The following is a 22,623-nucleotide window of genomic DNA, read 5'->3' on the forward strand; positions in this document are numbered from 1 at the left end:
TGTTTTTCAAAAACATTAGAATTTCATTTTGGTTATTTTGGATTTTATTGTGTTTTTCAATTTTTGCTGAATGACATTTGGTAATAGAAGAAACTTGACTACGTTGATAGTGTTTTATTAGAATATCATTGTTTGATCAAGAAGGAACAATCAGGCATTTTTGTTTCTTCTGTAGAAAGGAGTGAATGGATTCTGGATTGATTAATCAGCAGTTCTGGAGGCTAGTTTCCCCATCTGACATACATGCATGCCTTTGTAAACTGTTAAAAATACAGTAATAATCTGCCTCAGTCACACACCTTTCTAGTCTGACCTTAAAGATAGGAAAGCAGCCAGCTAATTTGTTCTGATTGTCTGTTACCTTCTTGTGATTTTTTTTTCTTAAAGGATTGAAGCATTGCATAATTTCTCTTTCGTAACATGGTGGTCACAAAGTATTTGCAGTGCTTTTTCTTCTGGCCTTATAAAGGTGGAAATGCGATTAGTGGATGTATTTTTAGTGTATAATAGGGACAGTTGTTTGTGACACTGAAGTTCTGATACGCTTAGTTTGTACACATTTATTATATCTTTCATGATCCTATGCCATTTATTTGTCATAAGTTAGCAGGCAGTTGAAGCCTAATCTTTCTAGATATTATCAATATTTCAACAGTGTTTGATTGTGCATTGTACCCTCCAAATGAGTAGCTCATGTGAAGAAAGACTCTGGATACAGACGATTAGGAAAGTGTTGGAGCTTGACTAGTATGCTGAAGGGTATCCAAGTAATGTAGCTCTGCCTTCATTTTTCTTGCTTTAAAAATGAGGTGTGTTCATTGGTCTCAAAAGAAAGTATATTATATAGGCAACTAATATGCTTCTCTCTCCTTGTTAGAGGAAAGGGTTGGTTTTTTTTCTACATGGTTCACACCAACTGGCAAAATGAGGGCCTGAAAATGGATAGCTGAAGTGCTGTCCTAATGACATTATATGACATCACTTTGTCACCACTGAGTTCACAGATGCCCTTTGAATACTCTGATACTGAAGCACTTACAGGTTATGATAGTCTGTTTCACCCCAAGTATGGATAATGTGTTATTTAGGCAGGAACTTAAGTGTAAAGTGTCCTAGGATTTTTGTGTTTTCACTTAAAATTTGAAATTATTTCAAATCTTAAATGAGATGAATTGTCATCCTTATATTTGTCCTGAGTAGTTAGGTATTCCACATAAAATTCTGGTTTGATTTTTTTTTTTTCTTTTTCATCTTCGTTTTCAGTATGGTTTTCTACTGGAACTGTGAGATTTCAAAGTAGGCCTTCCACTTCCTTCTCTCCACCGTCATGTTCTCCCCCATTTATTCTCTTTTGGTACAACCAGGCTGCTTTAGCAGACTTTTCCTAACATATTTATCTATGAGATATCTTAGCAACATTGTGAGCTTGCCTAAAGAGCCAGTAAGTGTCTGATAGCAATTGCTTATTGTTTATAAATGTTATAAATTATTTTTATTATTTTATTGTATGTGATTTATAATTGTGTAACTTGACATTTTAAATAAATCTTTATTTGAATACGATGAAGTCTGTGGTGTAGCATGTCAGTGTTGATGTAATGATGGATATTTTTTCCCTTTCTATTGTCTCAGGAAGTGTTTCTAGGTCTTTTGTTAGTATGTGTTACCAGCTTCCAGTGCTAGACACGGTATTTGTGAGAAAGAAGCATCGTGGGAAAGACTTAGGGCTAATGATGTTAGAAGACTATGTGGATTCCTTTACTGAAGACGCTCTTGGCCTACGGTACCCACTGTCAACCTTCATGTGCACAGGCAAGCTCTTTGATTTATTTGTCTGGTCTTCTTTATGTTTTCTTTATGCATCCAAATTATTACTGTCATTGAAACCACATATTTGTGGCTTCATCCTCAGTTTGTGTTAGAAGTTCTGCTCTTCCATGAAGGTTGAAAATCTTGATTTGTTTAAGATGGTGAAGTATTTCCTGATTAGACTAATCCTCTGTGAGATTAAATTATTGGATCTTTGCTCGTTGTCTGCTACATCTGTGCAGTTTACAGATTCATTCCTTCCACACTGGACTGAGTTGTTCCTGTGTATGATCTTCCTACATATTTAGCACCTTTTCCTCGCTCACTTCTAAGCCTCACAAAGTCATTTAATTCCGGCTTTCTCAGATTTTCTGGTCACGTCAGTATACGAGGCTATATATAACTTAAGTGTAAGAAGGAAAAGACTTAATACAAAAAGAAACCACTTCTGGTTCTTTCATTAGCAACCCAAGAGGGTTATGTCATCTAGGTAAAACAAACATTCTGGAAACGATGTTGCTTTGGACAGTGCAGGCAAGAAGCATTTTCTTTCTCTAGCTGAAAGCCAGCAAGCTGGAGGGGAGCTTTTTACAAGGACATGTAGCAGTAGAACAAAGGGTAATGGCTTTAAACTGAAAGAAGATATTTAGGTTAGATATAAGGAAGAAATTCTTACATATGGGAGTGGTGAGGCACTGGAACAGGTTGCCCAGAGAAGCTGTGGATGCCCCATCCCTGGAAGTGTTCAAAGGCAGGCTGGATGGGGCTTTGGGCAACTGATCTAGAAAGGAGGTGTCCCTGCCCATGGTGGGGAGGGGGGATGGTGGAAACAGATGTTGTTTAAGGTCTCTTCCAACCCAAGCCATTCTATGATACTGTTATTATGTGAGGCTGGGATTTTGTCCTTTGGGACTGTCCATTAGTAAGGAATCAGGTGAGAAATAAAAGGCTGAAGTTTTAAAACTCCAAAGTGAGTTCATAGAGAAGAAAAATACTTTGTAGTTTTTATTTGCGGTTTAAGAGAGTAATGGAAAGTAAAGGAGTATTATGTTTATTTAGGCTGAACTGATCTGATGAACAGTTCTTTTTCTGGTGATTTGTGTATGATGGAAGATTGCAAAATTTCTTTCAGGAAAAAAGAGGTACAGTTGAGTATATAGTATGCATAATAGGATGTTTTTTCTTATGTTTGCTCAGCTTGTAAGCAGTATTTTGAGAAGTACCCTGGGGATCATGACCTTTTGTATGAAGCAGAAGGAGTTGGATTGTGGTTCCAGAGAACATCCATTGCCACTGTATTGAAAAGGGAAGAGCTCAGAACTAAAGGTATGGATGCTTTGTTTTGATGTTCTCTTACGGTCTGTAAAAGTTGTATTGTAGGGTGTTTGTTTGACAGTGACGTCTATGAACATTGCCCATGGAGACTAGTAGAAAAATCTTTGTTCTGAGATCTGTGAGATCATATTAGGAACAGTTAATTGTTGTTTAAAGATACTACATTTTTCATCCTGTTGCCTCTTTTAATTGTTAACAGAAGCCTCTGCAAAAGAAAGAGTGAGTGTCCAGACAGAGGATCAGATCGCCAATAATGCAGCGGACTCTGAAGCAAGTGAACAGATGACTGAACTAGAACCACAACTAACTGTAGGTATACAGACTAGTTTCCATATATTAGAAAATCCTGAGAGCTCTTAAGAGTCTTCTATAAACATATAATGTATTTTGTCCTATTTTTCTGACTGTAATTACCAGTTCTCTGTGTTCAGTAAATATTTTTAAATTCTGCAAAAGAACCCATTTCTGAACTTAACAAATGAAGGATTTTAGCAGATTAGTGATTTGATCCCCATGTATTTTATGCATGCTGTATATTTCTCTTTCAAATTCTTGAACAGTCCTTGATTATGTAGAGAACTTGTACTTTCCATGTCTCGCAACTGGCTGTGGCAACCAGTCTGACACAACCTATGATGCTTACCAGAAAGCAATGCTCCTCTTTTTGATTGGTTTATTACTAAGTAAAGCATAAAAATAAAGTATAAGAAATTATTTTCGTCCGTGTCAGAATTGAATTAGCTCAAGTCTCCATTATAAAAGACAAGTGCTCTTGGTACTTTTTGGGTGAATGTGAAGTTTTCTACTGAGGTGACAGACTAACTGGGATTAAAAATACACCTTTTCTGGAGGGATGGGGGAAGAGGTCTCTACCTTTTCCCCCTGTGTGCAGAAGGTCTGTGTCACCACTGTTAGTGTTTAATAATTGTTGTTTGCCAGTGGCATAGAGGAGGAAAGTGCTTCAATTGGCTCTAAGATTGAACTGTCTAGAAAGGCTGTTGGACAGAGTCATTGCAGGAGTTAAGGGAATGAGGAAAAGTGCTTATGGAAGTACACATTAACATCACACTTTAATACAATGGAGAGTGTTGGCATGCTAGGTTATACACCACCTATGTAGGAAGACTGCAGCTTTCTGCAGCAAAGTAGTGATGTTTTCAGCCTCTGACCAAAAGCAGTAACTTTTAGTTGTCTTTATTACATACACTTCTTTAAATTGTAACAGTCTTGAGCATAAATCCAGAACTTAGTTTAAGATTAAGATTCCAGTAATGGTCATATAAGCAAAAAGGTCTTGATTGCATATTTTATTTGTAGAGCTATGTTGATATACTTGGAGAAAATAGCCAAGGGATATTAGTAGTTCTTAAGACTTGTGGCTGTGAGTTAAGAATTCAAGCCCTGTCTCTTCTTTTCAAGAAGAGTAAAATCACAGAATCACAGAACTGTAGGGGTTGGAAGGGACCTCAAAAGGTCATCGGGCCCAACCACCCTGCCAAAGCAGGTTCCTCAGAGCAAGCTGCCCAGGTAGGCATCCAGACAGGCCTTGAATATCTCCAGAGAAGGAGACTCCACAACCTCCCTGGGCAGCCTGTTCCAATGCTCCGTCACCCTCACCGTGAAGAAGTTCTTTCACATGTCAGTGCGCAACTTCCTGTGCTCTAACTTGCAGCCATTGCCCCTTGTCCTATCCCCACAAACCACTGAGAAGAGGCTGACTACATCCTTCTGTCCCCCACCCCTCAGATATTTATGTACATTGAGGAGATCCCCTCTTCCCCTCTGTCATCTCTTCTCCAGGCTGAACAGACCCAGGTCTCTCAGCCTTTCTTCATAGGGAAGATGCTCCAGGCCCCTTATCTTTGTGGCCCTCTGCTGGACTCTTTCCAGGGGAGCCCAGGACTAGACACAGTACTCCATGTGAGGCCTGACCAGGGCATAGTAGAGGGGGAGGATCACCACCCTTGACCTGCTGGCCACACTCCTTTTAATGCACGCCACGATCCCACTGGCCCTCTTGGCCACAAGGGCACAGTGCTGGCTCATGGTCAACCTATTGTCCACCAGGACCCCCAGGTCCTTTTCGTCAGAGTTCCTCTCCAGCAGGTTGTTCCCCAGCCTGTAGTGATACTTCGTGTTGTTCCTTCCCAGGTGTAGGACTCTACACTTGCTCTTATTAAATCTCATTTGGTTTCTTCCTGCACAGCTCTCCAGCTGGTCCAGGTCTCACTGAATGGCAGCACAGCCTCCTGGCGTGTCAGCCACTCCTCCCAGCTTTGTGTCATCGGTGTACTTGCTGAGGGCAGACACTATTCCCTCATCAAGGTTGTCGGTGAAGATGTTGAACAAGATTGGACCCAGCACCGACCCCTGGGGAACACCACTAGTCACGGGCCTCCAACTGGACTCTGCTCTGCCAATCACCACCCTCTGAGCTCGGCCAGTCAGCCAGTTCTCAACCCACCTTGCTGCCCACTCCTCTGTCCTACACTTTCTCAGCTTTGCTAGCAGAATGTCATGGGAGACGTTATCGAAAGCCTTGCTAAAGTCAAGGTAGATGACATCCACCGCTCTCTCCCATCTAGCCAGCTGGTGATGCCATCATAGAAGGCAACAAGGTTGGTCAAGCACAACTTCCCCGTGGTGAATCCATGCTGACTACTTCTCATAACCTTCTTCTCTTCCAATTGCTTGGAGATGGCATCCAGAACAAGCTGCTCCAATACCTTTCCAGGGACAGAGGTGAGACTGACTGGCCTGTAGTTTCCCGGATCCTCCTTCCTGCCCTTCTTGAAGACAGGAGTGACATTGGCTATCCTCCAGTCTTCAGGCACCTCACCCGTTCTCCAGGACCTTTCAAAGACGATAGAGATCACATCTGCCAGCTCCCTTGGCACACATGGATGCATCCCATCGGGACCCATGGATTTGTGTGCGTTGAGCCCACTCAGATGCTCCTGAACCACTCCCACATCCACTGGGGGAGCCCTCCATTTCCCAGACCCTTTGTCCTATTGCCGGGGTGAGGAGTCCTGGGGGAGTGTCCTTGGAGCAAAGACTGAAGTAAAGAAAGCATTCAGTATCTCTGCCTTCTCAGTGTCTCCTGTGAACAGGACACCCCCTCATTCAGCAAGGGACCCACATTGTCCCTAGTCTTCCTCTTGCTGTTTACATACTTGAAAAAAACCTTCTTATTATCCTTCATCTCTTTTGCAAGCCTCATCTCTAGGTGGGCTTTAGCCTTCCTTGTCGCCTCCCTGTAGGCCCTGACAACACATCTCTACTCCTCCCAAGAGGACAGGCCCTTTTTCCACAGTTCATAGACCTTCCTCTTCCTTTTGATCTTATTGATGAGCTCCTTGCTCATCCATGTGCGTTTCCTGCCCCGCTTCCCTCATTTCTTTTTCTTCAGGATGCACCGATCCTGAGCATGGAAGAAGTGCTGTTTAAATGTAGCCCAGCTCTCACAAGCACCCTTGCCTTCTAGCAACCTATCCCATGAGATACTCCCAAGCAGGTCCCAGAAGAGGTTGAAGTTGGCTCTTTGAAAGTCCAGGGTAGCAATCCTGCTTTTAGCCTTAGTTCCTTTGCCTAGTTCCATCTGGAATTCCTCATGGTCGCTGCATCCCAAGCTGCCCCCAACCTTCACAACCCTAACAAGGCCATCCTTGTTGGTAAGAATGAGGTCCAGGAGCAATCCCGCCTCATCGGCTTCTCCACCACCTGCATCAGAAAATTGGCCTCAACACAGTGTAGGAACTGTTTGGACTGCTTGTGCCTGGCCGAGTTGCTTACTCAGCAGATACCTGGGTAATTGAAGTCCCCCATGAGGACCAGTCCTTGTGATCCTAAGGCTACTAGCAGCTGTTCCTAGAAGGCATCATCGACTTCCTCCTACTGATCTGGAGACCTGTAGTAGACCCCCACCACCGTGTCTTCCATACCAGCCCACCCCTTAATTCTTACCCACAAGCTCTCCACTTGTTCTTCACCCTCCCCCAGCTGGAGCTGGGTACACTCTAATTGCTCCCTCACATAAAGGGCAACCCCACCCCCTCGCTTCCCCAGCCTGTCTTTCCTGAAGAGGACATAGCCGTCCATGACTGCATTCCAGTCGTGTGAGCTGTCCCACCATGTCTCAGTGATCGCAATGAGATCGTGGCCCTGTGACTGAACACAGATCTTGAGCTCATGCTGTTTATTTCCCATGCTCCGTGCATTGGTGTACAGGCACTGTAGGGAAGCAGCAGGTGCAGTTACCCCTGGGGGGATGCAAGAAGATACTGGATGGGGGATCAGGAACGCTATCTTCTCTGAGGAGCCCTCAGACAATCCTATGTGAGAGCTCAGAAGTTTTTCCCTGTCGTCAACAGTGACAGAGGTGACAACTTCCCCCAGACCTTCTCTGTCACCTTTAGCTCCCCTCCCTTCCCCCATCAAACCTAGTTTAAAGCCCTGGTAATCAGCCCAGAGAGCTTGCTCCCCAACACACTTGCGCCCCACTTGCTCAGTTGCTGTCTGTCCATAGCCCACATACCAAGCCTCTCAAAGGACGGCCCAAGATCAAAATAACCAAATCCCTGGTCCAGACACCACCCCCTCAGCCAGTCATTTCCCTGTCCTGTTCTGCTCCTTCTATCTGCATCCCAGTCACCCAGCGGGAGGACAGAGGAGAACACTATCTGCACCCCCGATCCCCTCAACAACCTCCTTGGGGATGCAAGGTCCTTTTTAATATTCTTCATTTTTCTAACACAGTTTCCTGGGATCCAACTTGAATGACTATGAGAGGATAGTAGTCCTCCGGTTTAATGAGTCGTGGCAGAGCCTTCCTAATATCTCTGACACGTGCCCCAGGAAGACAGCACACTTCTGGCAAGGTTATTTGGGTGGCACATAGGAGCCTCAGTGCCACTCAGCAAGGAGTCCCAGTCACCAGGACTCTCCACTCTTTTTTTTTTGTGGCACAGGTTACAATACGGTGCTCCATCCGGCCCTGATCTGATCCTTATGTTCTGCACTTCCCCCAGTCTTGACTCTCTTCTTGGAGTTGCTTCCCGGGTTTGGACTACTGTCCAGACCCTCAGCTTCTTCCACAACCTCCCTGAGAGCCTCAGATCTATTTCCCAGGGACACCGTGGAGGTAGGTGGCACCGTGGGTGTTGGGGTCAGACATCTCTTTCTGCTCTGAGCCGAGACAAGGGTCCAGCCCCTTGTCTCTTGCTGACAGTCTGGCCCTCTGTTCCGCTTGTGTTCAACGGGAGCAGCCTCTACCCCTTGTCAGGTCATAGGAGAGGGATGCTGAGCAACAGCAGGGGTGGGGAGACCCCTCCTATGTGTCACCCTCAGAGACTCCCTCAGGCCATCGATTTCTCGCTGTAGCCCAGCCACCTGCTCGAGGAGTCCCTGAAGCAGGGCACACCTGCACCCGTGACAGTGCTCTCCTCCCTCATGGCCCAGATGGGCCTCCAAATTCCGGAGTTCCCCACAGTCCCCTGTCTGGGCTGCCGCCTCCCCCCTCAGGGGGTCCACCTGAGTGCCCACATGTAGTGGTTTAACCCAGCTGGCAGCTAAACACCACACAGCCATTTGCTCACCATCCCCTTCCCTCTCTGGGATGGGGGAGAGAAACAGGAAAGTTAAGCTTGTGAGTTGAGATAAAGACAGTTTATTAAGACAGGAAAGCAATAATAACAATGATGATAATAGTACTACTACTAATAACGTGTACAAACAAGTGATGCACTTGCTCACCACCCGCTGACCGATGCCCAGCCTAACCCCGAGCAGTCCGGCCTCCTCCCATTGCTAGCCACCCCTATATATTGTTTAGCATGATGCCAGATGGTATGGAATACCCCTTTGGCTAGTTTGGGTCACCTGTCCTGGGTCTGTCCCCTCCCAGCTCTTGCTGCACCCCCAGCCTGCCTGTTGGCAGGACAGAGCAAGAAGCTGAGACATCCTTGGCTTAGTATAAGCACTGCTCTGCAACGATGAAAACATCGGGGTGTTTTCAGCACTCTTCTCATCCTAAGCCAAAACATAGCATTCTACCAGCTACTAGGAAGAAAATTAACTCCGTCCTAACTGAAACTAGGACACCACGTGAGCCCAGAGAGGCAGCATCTCCTCCATTTGGGTTCAGGTCGCTGGCTCAGACTGACCACTGTGACGGGTACCCACCATGGAGAGGTCTGGGTTCTCCTCCCTGCCCCGCACAAACTGCCTGCACTAACTGCCTGTGCAAGCTGCCAAGCCGGTCCTGTTAGCATATAAATAATAATAGATTAGAATAAATATATAGAGTATATATTATATAAATATATAGAATATATATAGAATAAATAATAGATTCCAAAGTGTTCCAACGCCTTCCAGGTAAGTAGAATCACTGGCCTTGCTCTCCTTGGCACCTGTGCTATCTGTAGGGAGCTCTGCAGTGCTTTGAAAGCTGTTGGATCACTAAACAAAACAAAAATAGCCCACCTTCCCCCAAACATGAAAAAAAGTTTTCCAAATACACATTCACATTTCACATCCTGTTTTGTATGTTTTAATATTATAATAATTTATCATTAGTCTATAAATTCTTATATATTTAAAGCTTACTTAAAACTATTTCAAGGAATTGAATCTGGACATAGCCACTTGTTGCTAGCTTCCTTGGGTAGTGCTTAAAATGAGGCTGAAAAGGCAGCAGAAAACCTGGATGTGGCTTATTGCTAGTCCTAGATTACTTGCAGCAGCTAAGAGAGCAATATGTATACTTCTATTTCAATATGTATAGCTTGGATCCACTTCAGTTGTCAAGCACTTCACTGCTGAATTGTCTTCTAACTTTCAGAAAAAATGGAAATACAGGGGTGGTGTGGACAAGTGAGGCAAAAGAGCTCTAGAGAGAGGGAGCTCTGATATAAGCAGCATCACCGCTGCATCACTACACTCCGTTTTTCCTTGTCTGATCTCTTTTTAATGATAACTTCTGGGTTGCCATATTTTCAATTTTTATCATATGCATGATAAAAATTAGACTACAAAATACAATACAAGTATAACGCTAAGTGTCCTGTTACATTTTATCAACTATGCTAGTGTAGATCTTTCATTTCATGGAGAAAAGAAAAAACTCCTAGCATTCTGTGAACGCCTTCTATGAACTTAATGGTTAGGAAAAGCTTGGTAGTGTTAATTATGATGTCAAATTATTTTCAGTGTTGGGTCCAGAAGTAAAATTCAGGAGAAAAAAAAAATCTTGCTTGTAGTAAAGATGATTTAAAAAAAAAAAGATCTGTTAAGATATGCCCATAAACTTCTTAAGATAAAACTGTTTGTTAACTTCATCCCTGTCAGACCCATTACAGTTTTTAGCCAGTCATTTGAGAAATGATTTTCTGTTCTTAATTGAAATCGCTCTTTGTGGACTCGTCACTGCCTGCCTGTTAGAATGCAGTCTGCCACTGCGCTTTGACAGCTTTCTCATTAAGCCATGTAGTATACTTGACCCTTCCTCTACCTAAGTGTGTTCTGAAGTGTGCTATTTCAGCAGTGAAGTACTTCTGTATGCCTTCCATGACAGATGACCTGCCTTTTCTTGGTCATCCAGCATCCCTCAGGCTCTGCCAGGCCCTCTTCACACTTGCTGCTGGTCTCACCGTACACTTGCTTCCACCGTCCTGCTACACAGTTGCCTCACCAAACAGGAAGGACTTCAAAGCTGCCTTTGCATATGACCCTTGCTCTCTCAGCCTCTCCCTAACCTGTTCTATCTGTCTCAGTCCCAACATACAGACACCTGTTATTCCCATTCCCATGTGACAGAGACAAGCAAATTATAGTTAATACGCTTAGGGATAGACATGAGACATAGAGGGCCTGGGCTGGAAGAGGCCAGTGCCATTATATGAATATATCTGCATTTTGTACCATAAGCAAGTGATAGATCAGATTTCTTCCTAGTCAAAATTGGTATTTAGAATAGGAAACAAATGTTGTTGAAAAGTCTTTTTAGGGCAGTATTTGCATCTGGGAATATTTTGCCTGCTGTCTGTTTTTGCTAATCCAGTTTAGACTTGTGTTAACAGTGATAGTATATAGATACATTTAAAAAAAAAAAAAAAAAAGAACAACACCTTCCCTGTTGCATTAAAATCATTTGGGCCTTCAAGAAGTAAAACAACTACTATATGTACTCCTACTACTGTATGTATGCTTTGTTCGCTTAAAATAGTACCTCTGTTAGGACATACTTTTAAAATAGATTCAAAAGACAAAAAATTATCTGCAATTCAGACCATGCCTTAATGTGGATAGCTCTCACAGTTTATTAGGACAAGGAAGTAAATATTCACATACAAAAATTCTTGTTAGCTGCAGTCCACTTCTCTGTTGATCAAAATATGTTTGCTACAGCAATGCAAATTGCTTGCAGATTTGTCTTGAATATATTTTAAGGTGTATCCTTTGTGCTGCAAAAGGTTTGGGTACCTTTAAAGGAGATGCTTTTAGCACTGTAAATACGTAGATGATATGTAGATATATTTGTGATGGTTTTACTGTGCTGGGCAGCTAAACACCACAACCGCTCTCTCACTCCCCCTCCTTAGATGAGGAGGGGAAGAAGTAAAGCAAAGAACAACTCACGGGTTGAGATAAGGATAATTTAATTAAAGGGAAATAATAATAATTAAAGAAAGATTATTATGAACTAAACAATTTTAACTAAAGGGGGGAAAAAAAGGGAAAGGGGAAAAGGCAGGGGGAAAGGAAAAAAAAGGAGGAAAACAAACAAATAAATAAATGAAGGCTATGTGGAAGTGCAGAGGAAAGAAATTACTCTCTACGTCCCACAAATGAGCGATGATTGACCATGTCCTTGAAGCAGGGCCTCAACGCACGTAGCTGGTGTTTGGGAGGAGGACCGATGTTTTTGCAATGAGAGCCCACCCCTCCCCTCTTCTTTCCGTTTCCACCTTTTATTGCTGAGTGTGACATCATCTGGTATGGAATATCCCTTTGGTTGGTTTAGGTCAGCTGCCCTGGTGATGTTTCTCTTCTCACTTTTTGCCCACCCCCTAGGAGGGTTAGAGAGAGGCCCGATGCTGTGCCAGCACTGCTCAGCAGCAGACACAACACTGGTGTGATAACACTGCTGTTCCAGCTACAAGTGCAGAGCACAGCACTGTATGGGCTGCTGCAGGGAAAGTTAACATCCCAGTAAGACCCAGTACAATACTTTAAATTAAGGATGGTTGTAGCCACTCTTCCATAGGATCACTACCATAAAATTGTAGTTTAGAAACATGCAACCACAGCTGTGGAGGTGAAGGTGTTTTGGTCAGTTCTTAAGTTTGTAAAGTAACATTGGTATTGCTTTTATTTTAGATTGACTCTCAAAAAGGCAGAGAATCATTAAATGTCCTTGCAAACACGTCTGAAGGTAAGAGTAACTGATTATCAGTGTTGTGATTATTATGGATTAGCAGGTTAGCAGGCTCTTTTACTGCTTTTGAGCTTAGTGTGCTCGTCTGCAAAGTGTATGGAAACATGCCTTCCTCTAAAGTGTTACTGCTCAACGCAAACATTTGAAAGTCTTTGGAGAAAATTATTATGGGTATTAATAACAAATCTATGCATGTATATCCAGAGAGGAAGGGTCAGAGTGAAATGTTGGTTTACTTGCACTCGGTTGTTTTAATGAAATATTAGGGAAAAATTATTTGCAGATCTTAGACTGCATTTGTTTATTTTTACTTATTTGTTTTTTCTTAAGACCCTGGTGTTGCACTCATTTCTATTCGGACACGAAGCAGTCGTTTAAAACATCCCAGGACAGGAAAAAATAGCCAGGATTCTGGACCTGAAACTTCCCAAGGAGATGAGGAAAATGCTCATTATGTGCCAAACCGCAGGTAAGGGAGCCCGTATTTTATTTTTTTTGTTCTGTTGCTTGGGTAGTCACACACTATAGCAGTCTCTCCCAGTGTGATATTTGATGTTTCTTCTCCTGTATTTCTACTTCTGCTTGTTTACTTGATTTTTCAAATTACTGAAAATAAAGCATGGTGTGAAAAAAAGAAGTTGAGACCTCACGTGAAGAGTGATTGCGTCAAAATGTCTGCTTCACTGAAATCTCGAAGGACGTGGGAAATGATAGTAGGAAAATTGCAAGGAATGAGGGTGTATTTACAAGTTCTATTATAGCTTAGCCTTCATAAGGGTAAAAACATCTCTAGTCACACAGTATAGTTTCTTGCAATAATGTAACTGGACAAATATTTGCAACACTACGTGCAGACCTCATTAGAGTTCCTTTTCTGACCTTATTCTGGTGGCATATTGTTGTGAAATAGTCTGACTGTTTGGTTTGGGAGCTGGTTACTACTTGTCATTTAACAGAGTTACAGAGAGCCACCCCTATTCAAAGTAAAGTTCTCGTTCAGACAAATCCTAATTTAAAATCATCATAAAAGAAGAAAGTCATCTCCAGCTTAAAGAACATTCTTCTGTGTAGTAACTGTGAAAATGTGTGTAAGATGTGAGCCGGGAGCTGAACACCATGCAGCTGTTCGCTCACCCTCCCCCCTCTGGGATGGGGGAGAGAAATGGGAAAGTGAAGCCTGTGGGTTGAGATAGAGACAGTTTATTAAGACAGAAAAATAATAATCATCATAATAATGATAATAGTACTACTACTAATAATGTGTACGAAACAAGTGATGCACAATGCATCACTTGTTTGATGCATTGTGCATCACTGACCTATGTCCAGCCTAACCCCGAGCAGCCGGCCCCCCACCCCGCTGGCCATCCCTATCTTTTGCTCAGCATGACCCCATACGGTACGGGATGCCCCTTTGGGCAGTTGGGGTCAGCTGTCCCGGGTCTGTCCGCTCCCAACTCTTGCTGCACCCCCAGCCTGCCCACTGGCAGGACAGAGCGAGAAGCTGAAACGTCCTTGGTTTGGTGTAAGCACTGCTCTGCAACAATTAAACCATCAGCGTGTTATCATCACTCTTCTCATCCTAAGCCAAAGCATAGCACCCTACCAGCTACTAGGAGGAAAATTAACTCAGTCCCAACTGAAACCAGGACACAAACAACAAAAAAATACACCTTTTGAGCAACTGAAGATTTTTCACTGTGAGATTGAGAAGCGGCCTCCTGAAACTCTATTACATGTACCTGTATATATTGCATATATGCTTGTATATAATATTTTCAGTATGTCTAAGTTTCAGCAGAAAAAAGAACTGAATACTTGGGATGGTGTTACTGCCCTGCAGGTGCAGTAGAGTTTCATCTTCAGGTTTTGGCTAATTTAATACCTAGCTTGTTTGAATCTTCTTCAGCCATGATGTTTGTCACCTGAAATTCTTTTCCATTTGTGGTCTTTGTAGAAAATGTATATTCAGTAATTATACGAACATACTTGCTTACATAGCTCCATAGCTTTAAACTCTTTCTGTAGTGAGGCTAGGTGAAGTTGCTTTCGTTCATCCCTTTATAGCTTTCAAATATGTTATTGCTTTCTAGATGTAAAGTAACACACTTTGTTTAAAATAACTTATTTCTGACTTTTCACATAAAATGGAAAAGAGATTACTTCATTCTATAACTGCTATAGCAACTTTGCCTAGTTGAGATATTTCTCCTAATTAGTAATTTGTCATTTTTAGACCTGTTTAGTTTTATGGATTCATATTTCCTATGGCAAGTATGTGATGTAGAAGTTCAAAATCAGTCATGAAAGACTTTCCCTGCTGATTTATGTATTAATCTAAATTATGCATTAATCTAAAATCATTATGTATTAATCTAAAAGACTTAAGGGGTATATGTTAATACCTGCTGCAGGCTAGAAGTTCGTGCCAACCTATTTGAACACTTTGAAGCCCTTTCAGAAGAACCTGAAGAGAATGTTGACGAAAGCAATGAGGAAACGATCACTGAAAAAGAGGACCAGTCTGTATCAGAAATTGAGTTACATATATCGCCATCTGAGAAAGTGAGTGAGAAGGAGGTGAGCTGGGTGTTACCGCCATGGAGGATGGGAAGTTTGGAACATAATTACAGTTTCTGTTAAAAATGGTCCTTGCTGCCTTGATGGATGTGGTTATTGACTTTTCAATTTCTGTACCAATGCTTGGTTGAGTAGTATATCTGAGAACCAAGAGCTAGTATACAGAATTAGTGCCAAGGGAAAATTCCTTGCAACAATAGAGTTCATAGGATTTTCAGAAAGGTGAATAGCTGGTCTACCAACCTGGCTTTCTTAATTGATTTGTTCTATTTAAAAATTGGAGAGAAGTAGTGTAGGGTCACGATCTGATCCTGTACTTCCAGTAAGGGGGGAGGGGGAAAAGTTTCAATGAAGAAGTTAATAGCTGATAGGCTTCAGTGACTACTGTTGATTTTTCTTCTCCCTGTAAAGCTTGTCTGACTTTGTTCAAATCCAACTTTGATCCACAAAGACTTGTTACTCAATTGATTTTAGATCTGGGAGTGGCCTCTGTGCCTAGCAATATGTCCAGGATTTTCAGTTCTTACTGATTCGTGAGAAAGTGGACCGTAAACTGTGCTGGGTTCACAAACCAGTATTTCAAGGAATGATTGTCGTATATGTATTCTACTTGGCTTGGCTGTTTACCATATAAGCCATGGTTGGATATTCAGTGCAGGTGACAGCACCAAGCTAATAATGCTGGCCAGGTAGTTGGATAGCTACTCTGCTGAGCTCTGTCTTCTTGATGCACACTTCTAGGTACCCAAGTTAGCTGCTTTTCATATCTAAAATAAAAAATTAGGTCGCAGACATACCAACTAGTGTTTGGGAACAAGGGCTGAGCATAATCTTGACTTAGAAATGTGTTTTTTAGGAAACTCCATCTGAATCTCTTAATGGTGAAGTAGCAGAAGACACTGGGAAGACCTCACTTATGGCCGAAGAGGAAACAGCAAATGAAGCTCTAGGTGGTGAATCAAAATTGCAGTCTGAGAGTCAAGGAGAAGAACCTGTAACACTGCTCGTTCCATTAATCCTTGAATCTCCAGCAAAACCTGCAGAAGATACTGTATCAGATAAGGTAAGGGCGTGGAAACAAAACGTTTTTTTCCTTAAGGATGTACATATCCTGCTGTTTTTTCTTTTGTTAAGTAAAAGATAGAGGGTGGCCCCCCTCATCATATGAAATTTTGAGGAGTAGCAATTCTTAGGCAAGATGTTGTAGATATATTAACAGAATATACTAACATTTCTGTTTTAATACATGGAAATAGGACATATATTTATGTGACACCAAAAAGAAAGCTCCTTTGCTCCAGTTTGCCTTGGCAGTAATGAAACAGCTATTTCTCACCTAAAATTTTAGGTGGATATAATTGAAAGCCACATCTGTATTTTATCTAGTAAGTCTGCCCTGATGAAGTGTACAAGCAATTAATTTCTAACAAAATACCCTTCTAGAACACAAATTTAACTTTTGTGTGTTTTTTTTTTCTTTGTTTATAGCACAAAAGTGGATTGTTATGCTAGCGAAATAAATGTATCTAAAATAAAACACTTTATCTTTTTTGTTATTAACTTCAGAACATGTTTACTGAACAATTTTTTGAATAGTTTGAATAGAAAATAGAAGGAGGACTCTTAATATCAAATGCAGTTCACAAACTAGTTTTTTGCAACAAGGAGGAGAGTATTGGTTTGACTACGCATGCAATACCAGAAACTGCTTAACACTAAAATATCTGCTTGTAGTTGTTAGCTAGGGGTGGTAGTCATTCAGCTGCTTGTTAAATCTTAAGTTAACTGTCCCTCTGTGTTGTTGCCCTCCCACCCCTCAGGCTGTAAATGCAAATGATTCGGAAGCACTAACTGAAGAAAGTGCATCAGTAGAGAAGGAGGGTTTAGAGGAAGACCAACAAGAATCTGAGAAGAAAAAGTCATCCACTGAAAATGCAGTTGCTTCAGCAACAAAGGAAGAACCCTCAGACAACGGTCTACCAAACAATGTGATAACTGAAGCAGCAGGAGAATCTGTTTCTGAAAATGTGTCACCCAAAACAGCTTCCTCAGTGGAAGATCAAAATGAGGAAGCAGGGCACAACTCACAGGATGCCCCTGATACCTTGGGTCAAAGCTCTTTGATAGTGGTGGAACTGGAGGGTGTTTCTTTTCAGCAGTCTTCTGGACAAGAAGGACAGAAGAACCAGTTAGAAGAGCACTTGGAAGAGTCTGCTGATCAGTACACACAGACAGCAGCAGAACGGGCTGCTGACAGTAGCTCTGAGGAAGCAGAAATTGAGGTACCCATTGTGGATCGGAGAAATTTGCGAAGAAAGGCCAAAGGTTACAAAGGTCCTCCCAAGAAAAAAGGAAAGCCAGCTTAAAAAATGAAGTATTGGTTGTTAATTCATATATTTGTAAGAAAGTTGTTATTTTGTGTAAAACACTAGGTGTAACTAAACCATCTGAGACACAGGACACACATGTTTAAAATGCTGGGTTGGACGTCATTTGGGGATTCATCATCTTTACTCAAATTCTCTTGAATTTTTAACCAGTAGACATTTACTTTCATACTCTGATGAAGCTCAACAGCCAGTCTCCTCCTTTTATAAAGGATAATGCCAAAAAAATACAGCTGTGCTAGTAAAGGAACAGTTTGCATATTTGAGGTGGCAGTCTTGGAAGAAAAAACAAAGCGTGAAATCCTGGCTCTGTTAAGGTCACTAAAATTTCCATAAACTTCCACAAAGCCAGATATCACTAGCATTTTTTTCTAACCTTGCATTCTCTACTCTGGAGAAGAGCAGAACAGGAAACTTATTTACTCTCTTCTCGTTCCCTTCCCATAGGCTTTCTCAGATGAGATTAAAAGAATGTAAGATTCTGTAATTCTAGATCTCAATATACTAGAAGGTGCAAGTCATTAGATCAAAACAACATGAGCAGCATCTGTCTTTCACTAGAGTCAGATAGGAGAGAATGGCTCTACTTCTGATTCCCAACTATTTGCTAATCACTGGAGACAGCAGAGTCACCCATAACACCATCAACACAGCATCTACCATAGCATACAAAGATAATTAAGATTTTAATGTGAAGATTTAGAGATGCCTACACAGTAAATTGCATTTGTAGCTTCCAAAGTGAGTGTCTTGCTAAGTGTAAGTGTCTCCAGAATGTGTGGAGTGTAGACTCCAGTACACTTTTGGAATTGTTTGACAGCCTTTCTAACTACTTGCATGTATTGAATGGCTACTTGATTACTTTGTTACATTACAGGACAAGGATATGACAGCTTTTGATCTAATATCAGTCTGAATGGAAGTGATGGTTGTATTTTCCAAATACTCAGCTGATGCTGTGGAGTAGCTGTTGAGGTGTTGTCTCTGCCAGGTGTGTGACTCCTGTGAGCTCTGGCATTTCAGGTGGTTGTGACATTCATTAGTGTGGATGTTTCAGCAATTTTTTTATTTTTTTGCCAAACACTATGCCTTTAGGAGTTTTGAGGGGATAGCTGAAAATAATTATGATTCCCACTTTCTTTTTATAACTTGGGTATAATTCCTGGGGTAATATCTTCCCAGTTTATAGCTTTTATTAAAAGCAGGAATTAAACTTTGCTATATGCAAACAGAAATGTAAACAGGCTATTCATGCATGTTTCCCTTCAGAGGTTAAGTGATTTGCTATGTGCATCTTTCAATAAATGAAGTTCCTCTTGCAATGGGTTAAAAACTCAGGAGTAAGAAAGAACAGTGGTTCTAATAACGAAATCACACAGCTATTTGCCCTGCTGTATACCTTTTCCAGGATTAGTGAACTAGTCTCCCACAGTGTCTTGAGAGTAGAGGGTTTCTGGAAATTGCTGTTCAGGACTTCTAAGGTTCACTTGAATAGTTGCAATGCTGTCTTAATTCTTGTCCCTCTGTGCAGCTAATTTAAGAATCTGTTTTTCTCATTTTATGCTTCTACAGTTTAACTGTATTTATAAAATATTTTAACTGTATAGAGTACATGCTTACTATTTATTTCAGCTGAAGTGCAATGCTTTTTATCTGTTCGAAGATTATTGGGGGGGGGAGGGGTGTGTGTTTTGTTTTTTTTTTTTTTATCTCCAGAAACAAGTTTTACATAATCTCTGGATTCAGGGTGCATGGGATCAGAGTTAAATCTGGGTTTCTTGAAGTGCTGAACACAGTTTTAACTTCCTGTCAATGTACATCTACTGCTTATTAACCCTGTGACTGATACATATTCAAGATCTTACATGATTGTTTGTGAACATATTCAAGTGAACCTTAAGATTTTTTTTCTGAAACTAAACATTTTCTATGAAACACTTGAGACAGAACTTATCTATACTATGGCTTCTCTTTTAGTGCTAAGATTTATTGTAGAAAAAGTTGAGTAATAGTTAGAAAAGCATCTGTTGCATTGCTAAGGATGGGATTTGTGAAACTTAAAGGTTGGTTGTATACAGTATATCATGACTCATGTTCTGTTTGTTAGACCAATCTTTACTAGACGTTAATCTGTTAAATACTTCAATTGATACAAAAATGTTCGCTTTAAGTTAAGGATTCTGTTGCTCATTAAGAGTGAGTCCCAGTTACTTTTAGGTAGATTTTTAATGAATGTTATCACTTGTATTCCTTGTAAGGTTGGAAAACACTGTGAGAAGGTCATTTCACTTACCAGGCTCTTTCTTTACATGGCCAAATTTGAACTAATTTCAGTTAGTATCTTACTCCTAGGACATTTGCATATTAAATGTAGAAATACTACAACAAGATTGTTAGATGAGGTCAGTCTTGGTTTCTACTGAGAACAGTCGTATTTCTGATCCAATTTCAGTGAGTCAGAGTCTTAAATACTGAGCTTAAATTCATATCTTTAAGTGTATTCTTGAGTAGCTACCTCTATATAACCGGGGTACCTGAGGTAGTAAGTGTCCAGATTATTACCTACCTAATGTGGGCAGTTGTGGTATCATAAACAGTTCTGGTAACAGCTGTCTTGAAAACTAAACATAGTTCTTAACTGTGATTGCAGCAGTACTTTGAACTAAAAGACAGCTTATTTCTGTAATAACTTCTTTGGCATCAATCATCTTGCCATAAATATTGAGTAGCTAAATTGAACTACTGACTTTAAATAGTAGTTTTTTTTTGCTATACTGACTGTCCAGTAGGGGAACAGTAGCTTAATAGTCTGTACTTTCTGTTAGGTTAGCTTAGCTGAAAACTGTATTGACTGAAATGTTTTACCTTGGGGAAAACCAGCGTTTTTTAGGCTCAGACAATATTTGTTAGATCTGTTAACTGTCTGGCTCGTTACCATTGAACTGTTAAAGAATTTTTAGGATCGCACCAGCAACCAATGATTAAAAACATCAACTTTATACGTTTGTACCAAATACTATTACAACATGCTGTGGAACTACATGTGTATGGTGAAAGCGAACAGTATTTTTGAGCTTTATTTAGTCTAGGAATAGAGTTTAAAAAACCTTTTGTGTCTTCAACCTTACACTCAAATGGTAAATGGTTTTGTATTTGAATCCAACATTTGTTAAAATGTCTCTTGTCCTGCTTGCGAATTTTTAGTGGAATTTGCTTTGCTTATCCCACAGTTCCTTTCAGTCTCTTTGTTTCAGACTATTCGTTTGCTGTTTTCATGTTTCATAGCCCTTTACATGAAAATGTTTTATTATTCAAATGTGCTTTTAACTTGTTTTAAGTGATGTCTGACATTAGCTTTTCTTTTTTTTAACCATCTCACATCTGTAGATGTGATGAATCAAACTGACCATCTACAACTTAAAAACACCACTAAGTTGAACATAGCAATAAAGAGCCCTAAGTTTGATCTTCTGTGCTTTGAGTGACCATTATAAAATTTTATTTCGAAGAGGATACACTTCTAAATTTATTTTCATAAATGTGGTGTGAGATGTTTTTAAACTAATGATAACCTGTTTATAAATCCTATGAAAGATGTGATGCTATTCTAGAGTACTGTACTTAAGTCTAGTTACGGTGTGGTTTAGGTTTTCATTTTTTTAGTATTGTCTTGACTGCTTTTGAAATGTTTTGAAGTAGTAATTAAACTTATTTTTTGTGATTTATTTATTTTTTAGTGTTTATTTCTGCTACGAGGCATCTTTTAAAGCTCACTACAACAAAATTGTGTAACTTGTGTAGTGTCATTTTACAATCTTATTTAAAAGCTCAGATTATAAGTTGGAAAATCCTTTACCTTTATATAAAAAAAAGGCTGCACATAATTAGTTTATTCATCAGACTTTTTAAAGAGATGTAGAATAGGCTGTTCTGTACGTTTACCATATGCATTCTGCAGTTTGCACCATACTGCATATTTGGTGTAAGCTCAACTCCCTATAGTGTTACATTAAAATTCATTTTGAATTGCAACAATTGTATTATTCATCCAACAAATCATGTATTTACAACACAAAATGCAGTACTGTTGAAGCAGCTGTACTTTATATGGAGGGAGAGGGGGGTAGCAGTACAATGCAATAGAAAATTAAAGTATTGTGTCCGTGTTATTAACATGCAGTAAAGGGTAAAGCAACAAGAACTGCAGGCTTTTCTATTTTGATAATGTCCTCTCTCCAAGGAAATGACTAACTGGCTTGTAACCTTCTTTTAGTTTTGAATCACTTCATTGCACAAGTAAAAATCACAGTAAGTTACTAAATCCAGACTAGGGCAATATAAACAGAAGAAAATAACCTTTAAGAGAAAACTAAGGTGTAGTTAAAGTATTGTTTCTCCCAGATGGTGTAAAAAAAAAATCACAAACCTAGTACAAAAACATCGAACTTGACTTCCTGGATTGAGTTCCAGATGAAAATGGTGTTAAGGTCATGATTACGGGATTTGAGTATCCCTCATATATGAGGATGAGAGCTGCAATTGTTTAACCTAGAGAAGAGAATGCTGGGGGTGGGGGGAGCAGGCATCTTACCCGTGTGTACAAATACCTGGTATGAGGGCATAAAGAAGATGGAAATAGATTCTTAGTGTGTCCAGTACCAGGACAAGAAGCAGTGGCTACAAACTCGAATACAGAACAATCTATTTAAACTTCAAACTTTTCTTAAACTGGAAGACTGATCAAACACTGGATCACGTTGCCTAAAGTTATTGACTCTCCATCCTTAGAGACAGTAAAAACCTGACTGGAAACAGTCCTCAGGCACCTGCTGTAGTTGACTCTGCTTTAAGCAGGGGAGTTAGACGAGACAATCTCTAGAGATCCCTTCCAACCTTAGCTATTGTGTGATCCTATAATCTGCTGTTCAGACTGCCTTTCCCTGTGGCCTGTTGCATGTGTGATAGGTGCAGACAGCCACCTTGGGCTTTAAACTTCCCTCTATATTCAAAAACAAGCCCCAGACTATTCACATTTTGGCTTCTGAAATAAGAGCTCTGTTTGAAAGTTTCCCT

General features: G+C 40.7%; 1 protein-coding gene across 5 annotated transcripts in view; it reads left to right on the forward strand.

Annotated features, from left to right (window-relative positions):
* FAM169A (family with sequence similarity 169 member A) overlaps positions 1–21,275 on the forward strand; it is a 42,564-nt gene extending 21,289 nt beyond the window's left edge. For 4 of the 5 annotated variants that reach the window (XM_084503431.1, XM_084503432.1, XM_084503433.1 and 1 more), the window contains exons 6-13: positions 1,633–1,812; positions 3,007–3,135; positions 3,344–3,453; positions 12,526–12,580; positions 12,914–13,052; positions 14,998–15,163; positions 16,020–16,226; positions 16,984–21,275. In XM_084503431.1, the coding sequence (XP_084359557.1) occupies positions 1,633–1,812; positions 3,007–3,135; positions 3,344–3,453; positions 12,526–12,580; positions 12,914–13,052; positions 14,998–15,163; positions 16,020–16,226; positions 16,984–17,529 (1,532 nt within the window). In that variant the 3' untranslated portion in view covers positions 17,530–21,275. The remainder of the gene's footprint in view (positions 1–1,632; positions 1,813–3,006; positions 3,136–3,343; positions 3,454–12,525; positions 12,581–12,913; positions 13,053–14,997; positions 15,164–16,019; positions 16,227–16,983) is intronic. The other variant, XM_084503435.1, reaches the window with a different exon arrangement.
* The last annotated feature ends 1,348 nt before the right edge of the window (positions 21,276–22,623 follow it).

This window comes from Aythya ferina (assembly GCF_964211825.1).
Source record: "Aythya ferina genome assembly, chromosome: Z".
NCBI classification, from domain to species: Eukaryota; Metazoa; Chordata; class Aves; order Anseriformes; family Anatidae; genus Aythya; species Aythya ferina.